Below are 15,251 nucleotides of genomic sequence, written 5' to 3' on the forward strand. Positions count from 1 at the left end.
CTGCTGCTAAAATATATACAGGCAACCCTACAATAAAAACCATCTACTATATAAAGGACCACCAGTTTATACTGATAATGATCCGTTTCTTTTTACCACTGACTATGCGCAATAGCCTGGTGTAATCTCAAAGCAATAACATAAGACATGCTGTATGTATTTTGAATTAAGTAATAAAAAAAAAACTGTAAAACTATTTTAAACAAGTATGTGGCACAAAATGTTTTAAATGGGGATGTCGAAACAGTTACCGTAAGGGGCATTCTTCAAAAAAAGTGCCAATTATTTAAAAGTCCTACTGTTATTCAGAAGCCATTATTTATAGGATTTTAACCATACATAATTACCAGTGAAGATTAAACAACCGAGCATGCTATAACAGCATATTTACATTTATGCAACATCACAAATACTGCAAGAGTACTATACAAACATTGGGGTCGATTCAAGTAAAAAGTAATTTAATAGTTCACTGAATTATCTTTTTTAATGTTGCAGTCTTCAGTATACAGTGCATAGTAAACAGGCCATTGTTTCTTACTGTGAGACACAGAGTATGTGCAGCTGCTTAGAGTGTATTTTAATAGCTTGATGTATTGCAAGAAATTCTGTGAAAGTTACGTCACCCATTCACTGTCCAAAATTAGTAACCCTCCTAAACCTGAGGCAAATTTGTTTTCTATGTGACTCAGTCAGCATGCTATTATATACAACAGACAGATGCCTCCATATGCCCCGAGATTGATACTAAACATGTATTTACCACAATTTAAAAATATCAGTACATTTTAGAATTGCAGAGGAAATATAAATATGTTGCAAAATAAATAAACACAAAACATATATTTTAAAGGACTTTTAAAAACAAGTAATGTATTATAGAAAGTTACAAAACATAATCTAAATAAAAATTACACATGAAAATATTTTAAACAGTAAAATCCACGCTCTAAGAGAAAACAAAAAACAAAAACCAAAATACAAAACATCTTTTAAAATAAACTTTATCCATTCTGTATAAAAAAAAAATATTAGGCAATAGAAAAAAGTTGTTGGAATTAAAAATGTGACAATCTGTAAACAGACAAATGTTACAAATACAATAGTGAGGCCCACCAAACAAATGTAAAGCACAAGCATTAAATCACAAAATAATGAATGTAGTGACTCCAATTACTCAGCTCACTTTGCTCTAAAATCTGATGTCTCAATTGAAAAGTGCCGCATGTAGACCTTCTTGTCTTAGGGGTTGATTTGATTAGCCTATACCAGGGGTCTTCAACCCTGGTCCTGGAGAGCCCCTATCCAGCAGGTTTTACAAGTGTCTTTACGTCATCAATGGCTAAAGATCTGGAACACCTGTTAATCTTGACTGATTAAGCCAATAATTGGTTCAATTAAGTAACTGAGAGATTGGTTGAAATGAAAACCAGCAACCACAGTAGCTCTCCAGGACCAGGGTTGGAGACCCCTGGCCTATACACTGCCTAGTTAAGCCACAGCTGTTTTTTTAATGTTTTTAGAACATTTTACAGTACACAGAAATCATTTATATTTAGGGATGACCGCAGATTTCTCTCAGGAACATTCTCCTGTGTTACAAATAAGCTCTAAAAACAATTTAAAAAGAGCACTGCAGCTTATCCCACTGGAGCATCAAATGAAATCCTTAGTATCTTACAGGTTTCACCTTAAAATTGTGTTTGTGCTGTATATCGCTTAGTAGGCATGATAGTGTTGATCTGGATTTAAAGAACAGTAACAATTTTATCTTGAAGAGTTTCTTTTGTATATTGTATATTAACTATATTAGGAATCTTTCATCAACCAGAGTTTTTGAAGCCAAGTTTTTCCGTCCAGTTGCATTGCGAATCAACTTAAAGACCTGTTGTGAAAAAAAAAAAAAATCAATCAAATAGATGCAAATAATAAAAGTACCTTACACCTCAGTCAAGAAAATAAATACATTTAACATGGTATAACTGAACAATACCTGGTCCCTTGTGCCTTGCAAAACAGTGTTTTTCATTCATTTCTTAAAGAAATAAGTGCTGATTGATTATTAATGTCTGCAAGGGTTGCTATAGTCTCTAGTGTTCTCAAATTAACTGATGCCACTTAGCATTCAGCTGAAATTTGTCCTGAAATGACCTTTAGTCCTGACAGCTGGAGGTATTTCAAATTAGCAGTGAAACCGTTTGCTGCCTTGAATCTTGTGTTCTATCAGTTTTGTGCCACAAATGCGTTGCCAAATACGTTTCCTGAGGCACTCCATATGTACGAAAAGTCAGAACGTAACGCACAAGTTGGTTATATAAAGTTATAGCTATATACAGTACACTTACTTTTTGTTGTACATAGGTTAGCACAGCAGCCAAGACAAAATCTTGAGTGCCAATATCCACAATACAGAAAAACAGTGTGTCAAAAATAAGTAGAGTGGCTTCATTTCCGTAGTAGAGAACATCACTAAACGAATGGGAATCATCTGTGGATGAGAGGAAAAAAAAGAAAAAAGACTAGTCTCATCAATTTACGCTTCTCACTAAAAAGAATTGTCTGGAATATTGAATATTTAACCAATTACTATATGTCAACAAAGATTCGATATAATTAAGTTTTACAAATATATATGATGTAATTAGTTTTACTTTTACCATTGTAAAATAAGCTTTTCTCCATTGGCTCCATAAATTCCATTCCAAGAACTCTTTCCATTAACAACTTGTCTTTAACAATGTAGTCCATTTCCCGATGTGCCTGTGAACAATTAATTATTTTGATAAGAAAAGTACAATATTTTAACAATTAATTTCTCTTTGCCATTGCAATTGCTTCAAATATGGCATATTCTGTTGAAAGGGTTTTTTAATACTTACATGGTCAATAAATGAGCCCAGGAACTTGTTCATAGTGTGATAGGCCTTGGTGCTCTGTTCAAATGGATTTGCAGATGAATCCAACAAACGAGAAGGACCTGTTCTCTAAAAAGAAAATATAAAATGATTAAGAAAAAGTATTCTAATTAAAATGAAGTATATATAAAAATAACACACCACAATTCATACCAACCCTAGATAAAGGCTCACGGATTCTATCATACTGCAGTCTCATTTTATTTGTTATGGAAACCTGAAATGTCTGAATATCAGTGTTTGGTAGCAGGCCTCTCTGACCACAAAGGTTTTCCTAGAAGAAGAAGAAAGGATATTACTTAAAGTTACAGACTAGTTAATGTACTGTAACAGAGAGAGAAACTTGAATCTTAAAGTTTTTGAAATTAGCTAAATAATGTTGGCTGTATTTTTTGAGCTCGCCTACCGCCTCTCTTTTCAGGTTGAGGTTCATCTCTTCCATATTGGTGTCTGCATGACCATGCACTGAGCGTCCATGAATATAATACCCAAAACATCTATTTGAGAAAAGCAGCACTGAAATCTACAAAAACACAAAATGGTGCCATAAGGTTTTCAGTGAAGACAGCATTCTCAAATAAGAAGACAGGATACAGTACAGGTGCAAGAATGAAGGGTGTAATAATACTCACATTGCTCATAGAACAGAGGTCCACAAACTGTCTAATTTTATCTTCTACAAATCTTTCATAGAACACTGTGAAGAAAATAATCTGAAAAAAAGTAAAGTAAAATGATGCCCTGCTTTGTTGTGCTATAAAGCAAGCCTATCTTTCATGCTATTCGTAAGAATGTTAAAAAATGATTTCTCTCTCTGGAAGATATATATTGAAAAACAGACTATGGAATAGCATGGCACACAAGCTTATATAGGCAGAATTAACATTAACATTTCCCTTTAGATGGACTCTGAAAATGGGTAGGCTTAAGGAACCTACAATTGTTAGTAGTATGATAGACATTTTGAAAACATAACAATATAATTAATCTACTATAACAAGGGAATGATTTAAGCTTGACCTCTTCAGAGAAAAATCTTCAATATCTGCCTGTTTAAAACATTTAGTTTATACTTAAAGGTGCCAGCAGGTGGCAGCTTAACTTTCTTAACCATCAGGTTCAGGTCATGTGCAGAAGACCAACAACAAATCAGTTAGACTTTCCACTACATGCAAAACAATGAAAAAAATCACCTTAAACTGAAAAATGTGACAACAGTCAAATAATATCTGACAAATGCCTACCTGTAAAAATCCAATCACTAGCCACATGGATGTTGCTACACCGTATCTCAGAATGAGATTCCATGGGGCCTGATAGCTTTGGGGGTCTCTACTGAGATTAGAAGAAGGATCCATGAGTGCCAAATTTGAGAAGCCAACCACCTGTAGTGAACAATGTCAGAACACCTTTAATATATTAGCACACATCACTATTAACAACAGTAACTCCGTATCAATACAGAGGGCAGAAGTTAGTTCAGCAATTACAGAGTGGCAAAAAGTGGCCTTTTAAAGCAGTACATGGGAATTTTTACAGTAGACTTACCTCAAGAAAGAAAAGGACAGCAAAGATTTGAAAAACTGGATTGATTTTCCGTACAGTCTGAAGTTCATTCCATTCATTTGCAACAAAGTAGGTCCTCCAGATGCTCACTGGGGCGGGTGCAGATTTGATATCACCGTTACCTTTGAGAACAATAAATGAGTCTGCTGTTATTTTCACTGGGCTTTTAGGAAAACTATTCTACATGTATGTTCTGTGGATGAGTGTTACTGTGGCTATTTCATTAAATTTACAATTTGGAAAATAACAACTTTTGAAAATTATAGGAGTAACTGTCTTTATACAAGAGGCGTTGTGATATGTAGCTTCAAATAACTTGTTCATATTCAGTTGCCCTAGTAAATATTTTCTAACCGGGTCTCATTTTGCATTCATTAAAATCCAACAGCTGGGAGAATCACACTGCTACAGATTACGCTGCATTGCTAAGCAGATGCAGAGCTTCATATCATTTTTAGAATTCATGAGGATAGGTGTAAACAACCTATTGAATGGCTCATTTGGTTATTTGGGAATCCTCATTCGTGGAATGACTACAGTTCTCTATGAACGTTCAAGGTGTATCCGCTATTTATTTATATTTTTAGCACAGATGTATATATTTTTGGGATTATAAAAGCCTACCTTCAGCAGTCTTAAGAACTTTCCCTCTAGGTCTCTCCCAATCAATAAAGAAAATGTCTATGGACAACTGGCTTATTATTTTGTGCAGAAACTGAACTGCCTGAAAGAAAATAAGATTTAATTTTTACAATTAACATTAAGAAAGAAATAGGCAATTTTACAGCTATTATCGAGTTGTTTTATATTAAAACAAAAGTTTAATGCAGAATATGACATACCTTTAGTGTAAATGCACATCCAACATAAGTAACAAATCTCTTTTCTTGCACGTGTAAAGGTAAAAGTACTGTAACAAACTGTTGTGCCTGAACAAAAGATAAAACAATATAAAAACAAGTAAAATATATTCAATAATACCTATTTTGTATACATCGATAATAGTGTCAAATTAAAAAATAAAAAAAAATATTCTATTGCCGACCATATACGGGAGCTTGGTGGCACACAATTGGGGGGGCGGGGGGGGGGGGTTAGGTCGGCCAGGGTGTCCTCGGCTCACCGCGCACCAGTGACCCCAGTAGTCTGGCCAGGCGCCTGCGGGCTTGCATGTAAGCTGCCCTCAGCTGCGTTGTCCTCCGACTCTGTGGCTGCACAGTGTGTCTGCAGTGTGAAAAAAAGCGCTCGGCTGACGGCAAACGCTGCGGAGGACAGCGTGTGCTCGCCTTCGCCGCTCCCGAGTCAGCGCGGGGGTGGTAGCGGTGAGCTGAGCCTAACAATAATTGGATATGCCAAATTTGGAGAAAATATTAAAATAATTGGTGATTACTAAATTAAAAATAATAATAATAATAATAATCATCATCATAGCACAATAACCACATTAAATAAAAACAAACTTGCCTCAACAGTCTGGCCAGTATTGTCATAAAAGAAAGATTATGAAATAAAAACACTAGACAGCTGAATAAAACTTCACATTTTATAATATGACACATGGAATGACTCCCATGCATTCTCTTTATAAATAGAACTTACTTTGAAAAAAATAAGCCAATAGAGTCCAGTTCCAACAGTTACAACAAAGAAAACATTTGCTAAGTCTCCAGCGTAGAAAAGCAAAAACTTCAGAACAGTCTGGGAAAACAAGAAACATATTCCAATAGAAATCTTTAGATCCTCATTTAATTCAGTGGTTCTTAAACAATTAATAGTGGCCACTCTGAAAATATTGACTTATCCACTTGTAAAGTTTTTTTAAAAAATTTGATTCTATAATAAAACCAAAGCATTTCTCATTTAAAAAATACAGCAGCCCCTTCTAATAATAAACTGGAGTCAAAAATCAGTTTTTTTGCTAGCTTTTATCTTTTCTTTTTTTATTGCTCTGACAACAGGTCAAATTTAATAGGTTAATCACATGCTGCACAATTCCCAGCTAAATCTAATAAAAGTATAACAATTTGAAATGTTGTTATATCATAAAGTTATATACCAAGCATCAAAAGAAACATATCACTATTATGACACATTTATTTTCAAAAAAAAAAAAATAAGGTATATAAATGATGGACATTGACAAAATGTTTTTGGTTTCTTTTCAATCATCCTTGACCATGACATGCTTGAGTGACTATGACTGAATCATATGCACTTAATCACCTAATTAGTGAGACAGTTGATTGGACACTGGATATGGAGTGATTTCAGCTGTAGAATTGCAAGCTTGAATAAAAGCAATAAAGAAAATCACAGAAAAAAACAATATGCCACATCTGTCAAGAGAGCAGCGCCTTCATGCTATCGGCATGTTGGAGGCTGGACTAGCGCAGCATACTATGGCTCATTTCAAACCTGGCGAGAGGGTATAACCAGACACACTCTGTCAATGACAGGCCACGAACTGGGAGACCAAGAGTCACAACACCTGCCCAAGAGATCATTTTGCAGCATCTTCGTGATGTCAATTGTTAATCAGCACAATAAAAAGTCACTGCATCTGCTCTAAAACAGAGTTTGTCATTTTTCGATCACATCTAGTGAATTTGATCCAAATATAAGTGATAAGTTTCTTTTGATGCTCAAATATAAGTGATAAGTTTCTTCAGTATACGCAAAACCGTAATATTCCAGAACAGGTTGTGAAGGCTTTATTAATTGAATTAACCATAAAAGCAGAAGATGTCAAACAGTAGTTAAAGTTATACATTTTTTCTTGTGTGTCTTTCAGGCAGACAGCTTAAACTCTTCAAAAAATAAATGTGTGAAAAGGGGGCGTTGTACAAGTAATAATAAAAAAAAAAACACCACCACAGTTTTGGTTTAAGTTTATTACTCTCATAACAGAAAATAGGATCACAAAAAAACGAAACATTGATCACTCTACGTGTCATTTACCTTGCAAGTTGGGCCGGTGCTTACAAAGCATCAAGCATTTGATTGATGTACCTGCATCTATAACGCTGTGATACATATTTCTATTATTTATCAACTATGTAATTTATAATAAGAGACTGCTGATGTAGAAAATTCACAGTATCAGGAAATTAGTTTATTCCGAGTTTGTCTTAATGAGAATTGACTTTATTTGTATTGTTTCCAATGTTTCTAAATTAGTTTCAATTAATTAATTAATATATTTTTAAACACAGCTCAAACTTTAGCAAGTCAACATACCAGTGTATAAATACATTACTGTATAAATGTAACCATAATACACACCTGGAGGTCAATTAACGGTGATCCAACTTGCCTTTTCCAACTGGCAGTCTTTAACAGGGAGTACAAAACTGCCATGCCACCAAGGACCCCCAGAGCAATCTATACCAAGCAGATATTGATGAACAGTTATATCAACAAAAAAATTAGATGTGCAATACAGCTCAGCTCCTCTGCTGGTTTAAATGCTACACACACACACACACACACACATATATATTATATCTCACTGAATCACAGAAAGCAGGCCACGGTAAAACAAACAATCAATAGTTCAGACAGTTAACCCTTCTTTCTTGCTTAACCATTTTTTCCAGATTCTACAAGGGCAAGAACACAATAGTAAAAATCAATTTAAAAGTGAAGTACACCCTTTACATTTTGTTACAAACAGTATGTTTTTCCTTCATATCTAAAATAACACTTGTTATGAATTCTAATCAAACTTACATCAGTCTGGATCTGAGCTTCACTTTGGTTCATTTCATATTCAACTGAGAAGGATACCTATATTAAAGAGAGAAAAAAGCAAATACCATGGAACTACTTTAGGAGTATATGAACAGATAGATAGATAGATAGATCATGGCATGTTACATTTATATAACACTATGTAAAAAAAAAAGTTGCAAAGGTGAAGTAAGCACAATAGTGTGTGTGTGTGTGTGCGTGTGCGTGTGTGTGTGTCTATGTTAGTGGCCTGTGTTTCCTGACAGAATTTCGTGTATTGGATGTGCTAGCCTGTAAGTCTTAAAGCATCATGTTTACCAAAAAAATGAAGGTTGATTAAAAAACCGCTTGTTGATGCGTCTCCAGTCAAAACGTATTGTACCATGTTTCCCACTAAAATAATGTTTCAGTGAAACTCATCCTTAAAACTACTTACTACTTAAATATTTATTACACAAATCAAAAAAAGAATCACACTCTTGGCATTATCCTGCCTTTCTCAGACACAGCAAGTTCAGATTCTTAACTTTGTAGATAACTTACTGAAACTGACTGAGTGTCGGGATCTGACACTAGAATGTCAGTGTAAGAAACAGTCATCAGAGGTGTCTTGATGGCTCCTTTTTGAGTATTAGGCTCGAGCTGGATACTGAAAAATACACATTAATTATATTTCACATTTAAATGCCTGCTTTGCTATTTTTTTGGTTATGAAAATGTGTGTTTTAAAGATGCTAAGAACTAAAACACTGTCTGATTAAATACATAATATTTTAGGAAACATCCACAATATGATTCATTCTTTTGAAGGATGGTTTACTGTATTGCAAACTACATAAAGTTGCAAATACAATTTATAAGCAATACAGTATAAGGAAAATAAATACATTGTGGCTTTGACATTTTGATTACTTTTGAAAATTTTGAAAGCAAGATATTAATATGAATGTTAAATCTTGAACGATCACTAAGAAACATCATAATCCCAGTGAACCTATTTTCATATAGAATATACATTTCCCACCTGATGGTAATTTTTGTTGCAACACGTATTACTTTTGGCTGGCTAGCCAATGTGTTTTCACGTCCACTTAAAGTATCAACCAAGAAAATACGACGGGTCAAATACCAATTGTTCAAGTTGTCACCTGCGTTAAGTATTAAACAAATAAAATACAGTTATACACAAAGAACAGTACCATAGTTTTATGGAACATATGTCTTAAATATTTATTAGAAGTATATTTACAGTTCTAGAGCTAGACTAAAGAAATCTGAAGATAGGACTGCAGAATTGCAGATTAGATAACATTTTCACAGCAGAAATCAGGAGGAATAACTTGCACAGAACATCCATAGACAAAAGTGCATTTCATATACAAATTAACACATCCATCTGTAAAAATAATTTTCAATCCACATGCTTCCAACAACAGTGTCTATCATATGGGAGGATTGCTGAACAATCAGAAGCTGCATGGAGTCACCCCGAGATCAGAATGGTGCAATATTAAGACTCACCATGCAGAATGCCAATCCCCCCAGTGTAAAATGCTAAAAAGAATCCAGGGAGCTGAGATAGGGGATATGGCCAGTCACAGCCCATTATTCTTGACAACTTGGCTCATGTACTCCAGGGAATAGCCTGTACACTTAAATGCTAAACAGTTTTAAGAATCAATTGGACAAAATAAACAGAAACACAAATGCTGCTAAGTACCACTTGATCTTGAAAATGGACTTGAAACATACCTTGGTTTACAAACTGCCCATTATATTGAAGGTTCAAGTTTCGAACAGGCACAGCCCAAAGACTCTTCTGTCCATTTCCAGAACTAAAATCCATGTAAATATCATAAAAGATTGGCTCTGGAAAATCAGTTAAAATCTTTGAGAGTGGAATTTGGCACTGTTGAGGGGAAAAAACACATACAATTTGAGGAAAATATTTCAATTTACTGGTAACCAAGATAAAATGTAAATCTACTGTTGCGGAGCGTTAACACCTATACGTCGCCTTGGATAAACGTGTCTGCCAAATAAATACATAACAATAATAATAATAATTTAATTAAAAGTTATAGACTTTGAATTAAAATATCTATCTCCAAACAAAGAATCCCTCTGTGGCACTGACATAGTGTAAAAGTCACACATGATGTGTTGAAAATGCAGCAGGGATAACCAAAACTACTGGGAATGTAAGGATCTGGAAACATGTCATTGTCTGCCTAGCACAAGGTCTTTATTATATCAATGGTCTAATTAATAAACAATATGGTCGTAATGTAAAAATGTACTTATACTTATCTAATCAGGACCTAAAAAAATAACAGACTAAATACTCACACTTTGTCGGTATGTGGTTCCAAATCTATAGGCGGCATTCAACCGGATAACTGTGTCTGGACAAAGCTGGAATAACACAAGTGAAATAAATGTAGCCCTCTGATATAAAGCATAATTCTGACATAAGTAATAACACATTTCTGTAATGTAAATATCAATGATATCGGTGTACATTGCATTGTTGTTGTATGCAGACAAAATGTATTCAGAACAGCCTAACAGATATTTTCTTGTTTAAAGTGAAATTCTGCTGTTTTCCAATATTTTTTCAGGTTGGAGGATTAGTGGAAGAGCCTGGATTGAAACATACGATCTCTTGGATCTTAGTACTTTGACTGATCTATATATATAAAAAAGTATGTATGTATATATATATATATATATATATATATATATAGTTTTTTTTTTTTCTTCACATATACACTGTATATATGCACTATGGTGCATGTTCATTTACAACACTAAACAGCACAGACATAAACACATTAACAAAAAGGAACAAGGGCCAAAATAAAATGTCTGCACAGCAAAATACAGCAACACACCTTTACCTTCACCAACATTTAACACTAATATTAACACCCGTGATCACCATTTTTATACACCTGTGACTGGAGCCTATTTAATCATTTATTCAATTTACAGCTCCAGCCACATTCCCACATGCTTTTGCACACACACCTTACCCGAGTAACCTTTCACCCTGACACAAATACCTACATGTAGCTAAAGTTCTCCATTCATTTTTATGCTGCAGCTATACAATACAATGACTACATATTTGTGGAGAGCTGGTATTTTATAATTTACAGTGGAACTTTGTGCATAAAACATGTTAGTTTATATTATAACTGACCTGCAAAGTGCCTCCTTTGACATTCTGCCACTTCAGGAAGTTCCCTTTCGTATTGTACACAGCAGCAGTAAACTGAATATTTGTATTCTAAAATAAAAAAGCAATGGGTAGAAATTATGATAAAACAGAGAAGTATTTTGTTTAAAGTACCAAAGCTTGAGTTCAAAGCCTGGATTACATTGCATTTTCACCATCTAAAAGAGCCAAACATGCAGAGGTAAAAATTTCCCAAAATCTTAACATGCCCGGTCAGGCATGTAGCTCTAAATTTTACATGCCCAACACAAAATTTTACAAGCCCAAGTGTGAAACTGAAAAACACTTTTCTGCTGCTGGTGATTCCACACAGAGTACTTCTGGACTGCATGTCCTGCTGTGTGTCATTGTCAACAGTGTGTCTAGTGCCAACAGTCTCAAACATCCAATGTTCCACTGCTGCATCCTCTTAGTTTCTATTTTCTTTCATCAAATAAGCATACATCCAGCGATTAATTTGTGCCAGGGTTTGCCGAGGCACAGCCCCGGAACCTCTGGTCATCCAGAGTCATATTCCCGGTACCTCTAGTTAAAAATCTCATAAAATGCTTTCTTTTTATATTCTCAACACAGTTGTATCAAGCCTGCAAGTTCTTGCGTGCGCGCTAAAGAGAGACAGTCCGCTGCCACGTTTATAGCCTACTTTAAATTACTTTACGATTTCAGCTTGAGTGCCTTTAAGTAAGATGACACTGGCTGCAACTCTATTGTCATTTTTTTATACACAAATAAGCTTACTTGATTTCAAAAACGTTAGGAACGATACAAGCAACTTCTTACACTACTTGGTTTGATGAAATGAGTAGTACACAAAATAACATTATTTTAAAATAAACTAAAGAATGCTCAAAATTTGCTGAATCTCTGATTAAATGCTTTTTCTTATTTCCCCCCAGTTTCGGTAATTCACTGAAAATACAGTCCGACAGCAGAATAGTTTCACCAGTAGTAGCTCAAAACACTCGGGCATTACATTTTCTGCTGTTCACGCAGATGCACAGGGATGCAATACAAGAACACATGAGATGCTGGCTGGAAGTGATGTAGGTAAAAAACGAAAAAGTGATGTGGGAGCAAATACGGAAGTTTAAATCTAATAAAGTAATCGCTTGCTTTTGTTTTAGGGCATTGAAAAATTGTAGGTGCCCGACTCGGGCATGTAAGCAATTTTTTTTTATATGCCCCACCAAAATTTGTACATGCCCCAGGCATGTCAGGCAATATAATTTTCAAACACTGACATGTATGTTCAAACAACATGGAAAACACATGGAAGCTACACAGTGCCCCCTAGAGATTTTAATATTTTGTCTTTTTGATAAAGACCTTACAAGTCCAGCAAATGTCATTAAATATGAGAGCTTACAATCAAGATATAGTGCTGTAAAAATAGTCATTGGTTGAATCAGAGCACGCATACATTAAAAGAAAATATGTTACCTGAGCTGCACCCTTAAAACTGAAGCTGGTTGGAAATGACTCTGTGAAAAGAACTCGGGATGCTAATCCAGCCTGATCTCCATAGTACAACCACGGAAGATTTGCCCTCCTGAGTAAAATGTGTTAAAAAAAAAAAAAAAAACCCATTAAAACAAGGCTAAAAAGCATAATGTGATGTACTCCACATTTATATAAATAATAATAATAATAAAAAATAAAATAAAAATAATAATAATATATATATATATATATATATATATATATATATATATATATATATATATATATATATATATATACATACAATTTATTATTGTGGCTATATATTACTACTTTGTAAAATATCGGCAGTTAAAAGTTTAAAAAAAAAACTTAACAGTTTGCCAAAACATGCACTGGAATCATTTAGACAAAGGAATGAAATTAGGTTACAACTTATAAACCAAGCAGTTGTTCTGAATAAAGAAGGGCAAGGCTTACCAAAAAGATATCATCTGAGCAGAACCTAGTGCTGCAGTGCTTCTATGTATTGTATTAAACAGTCCACAGGCATCATTATTCACAGAGCTTAAGGAATTCAGATTCATTACACACATATTTCCAAGAGCTTGGCAAGCAGTCAGGTTGGAATAAATCTGCAAAAACAAAAAAAAAAAACATAAAATATATAAAAGCTTTCATTCTGGAAATGTTAAGTGTGAGACAAATATGATCAAAGAACAGCTCTTACAATAAACAGGGATATACAGTGGTTCTCAAAAGTATTCACCCCCCTTGGACTTTTCCACATTTTATTGTGTTACAACATGGAATCAAAATGGATTTAATTAGGAGTTTTTGCCACTGATCAACACAAAAAAGTCCATAATGTCAAAGTGAAAAATAAAATCTACAAATTGTTCTAAATTAATTACAAATATAAAACAGAAAATAATTGATTGCATAAGTATTCACTCCCTTTGCAATGACACACCTAAATAAGCTCTGGTGCAACCAATTGTCTTTAGAAGTCACATAATTAGTTGAATGGAGTCCACCTGTGTGCAATTAAGGTGTTTCACATGATTTCAGGTTAAATACACCTGTCTCTGGGAGGTCCCACAGTTGGTTAGTACATTTCCTAACAAAAACTACATCATGAAGAAGAAGGAACATTCAAAGCAAATCCAGAATAAGGTTTTTTCAAAAGCACCAATCAGGGGTAGGATATAAGAACATTTCCAAGGCATTGAATATCCCCTGGAGCACAGTAAAGTCCATTATTAAGAAATGGAGAGAATATGGCACAACTGTAAATCTGTCTAGAACAGGCAGTCCTCAAAAACTGAGTATCCGGGCGAGAAGGGCACTAGTCAGGGAGGCCACCAAGAGGCCTATGGCAACTCTAAAGGAGTTACAGTCTTCCACAGCTGAGCTGGGAGACACTGTGCATATGGCAACAATAGCCCGGGTGCTTCACAAAACTGGCCTTTATGGGAAGAGTGGCAAAAAGAAAGCCATTGTTGAAAAAAAACTCACATCAAATCTCGGCTAGAGTTTGCCAGAAGGCATGTGGGAGACTCTGAGACCAAGTGGAAGAAGATTCTATGGTCTGATGAGACCAAAATAGAGCTTTTTGGCCTCAACGCTAAGTGCTATGTTTGGCGCAAGCCTAACACTGCACATCATCCTGAGAACACCATGCCTACCGTGAAGCATGATGGTGGCAGCATCATGCTATGGGGATGCTTCTCTGCGTCAGGGCCTGGAAAGCTCGTTTAGATAGAGGGCAAAATGGATGAAGCAAAGTAAAGAGAAATCCTGAAGGAAAACCTGCTGAAGTCTGCAAGAGACCTGGGACTTGGGAGAAAATTCATCTTCCAGCAGGTCAATGACCCCAAACATACAGCCAAAGCCACACTGGAGTGGCTTAAAAACAAAAAGGTCAATGTCCTGGAGTGGCCCAGTCAAAGCCCAGACCTGAATCCAATTGAAAATATGTAGAAAGAGTTGAAAATTGCTGTTCACCAAAGGTCCCCATCCAACTTGACGGAGCTTGAGCAATTTTGCAAAGAAGAATGGGCAAAAATTGCAGTGCCCAGATGTGCAAAGCTGGTAGAGACTTATCCAAATAGACACATGGCTGTAATTGCTGCCAAAGGTGCCTCTACCAAATACTGACTCAAGGGGGTGAATACTTATGCAATCAATTAGGCTTCCAAGCCGATTCGATGTTTGCATTAGCACCAGTTTTGAAAATGAGCATTGGCCACAGCGTTAGTTACTGGCAGTTTCAAATACAAAATGGGAAATGCAAACTGCAGACTCTTTTGTTGTAATAGCAGGTTATCTGGAAATGTGTTGTCCTTCTCACGAATATG

General features: G+C 35.2%; 1 protein-coding gene across 1 annotated transcript in view; it reads right to left on the reverse strand.

The window, feature by feature from the left end:
* Positions 1-444: 444 nt before the first annotated feature.
* The window catches only part of tmem67 (transmembrane protein 67), a 28,748-nt gene continuing 13,941 nt past the window's right edge, over positions 445-15,251 (reverse strand). Inside the window, exons 8-28 of the mRNA XM_033999016.3 lie at positions 13,372-13,526; positions 12,892-13,000; positions 11,416-11,502; positions 10,560-10,625; positions 9,963-10,119; positions 9,235-9,358; positions 8,754-8,859; positions 8,211-8,267; positions 7,764-7,862; positions 6,081-6,179; positions 5,324-5,410; positions 5,106-5,205; positions 4,464-4,603; positions 4,160-4,300; positions 3,548-3,628; positions 3,322-3,438; positions 3,073-3,189; positions 2,880-2,984; positions 2,658-2,760; positions 2,346-2,488; positions 445-1,885 (exon numbers count right to left, since the gene is read on the reverse strand). Of these exons, the coding sequence (XP_033854907.1) occupies positions 1,805-1,885; positions 2,346-2,488; positions 2,658-2,760; positions 2,880-2,984; positions 3,073-3,189; positions 3,322-3,438; positions 3,548-3,628; positions 4,160-4,300; positions 4,464-4,603; positions 5,106-5,205; positions 5,324-5,410; positions 6,081-6,179; positions 7,764-7,862; positions 8,211-8,267; positions 8,754-8,859; positions 9,235-9,358; positions 9,963-10,119; positions 10,560-10,625; positions 11,416-11,502; positions 12,892-13,000; positions 13,372-13,526 (2,274 nt within the window). The 3' untranslated portion in view covers positions 445-1,804. The remainder of the gene's footprint in view (positions 1,886-2,345; positions 2,489-2,657; positions 2,761-2,879; positions 2,985-3,072; positions 3,190-3,321; positions 3,439-3,547; positions 3,629-4,159; positions 4,301-4,463; positions 4,604-5,105; positions 5,206-5,323; positions 5,411-6,080; positions 6,180-7,763; positions 7,863-8,210; positions 8,268-8,753; positions 8,860-9,234; positions 9,359-9,962; positions 10,120-10,559; positions 10,626-11,415; positions 11,503-12,891; positions 13,001-13,371; positions 13,527-15,251) is intronic.

The sequence above is a fragment of the Acipenser ruthenus genome, chromosome 4 (genome assembly GCF_902713425.1).
Source record: "Acipenser ruthenus chromosome 4, fAciRut3.2 maternal haplotype, whole genome shotgun sequence".
NCBI lineage: Eukaryota > Metazoa > Chordata > Actinopteri > Acipenseriformes > Acipenseridae > Acipenser > Acipenser ruthenus.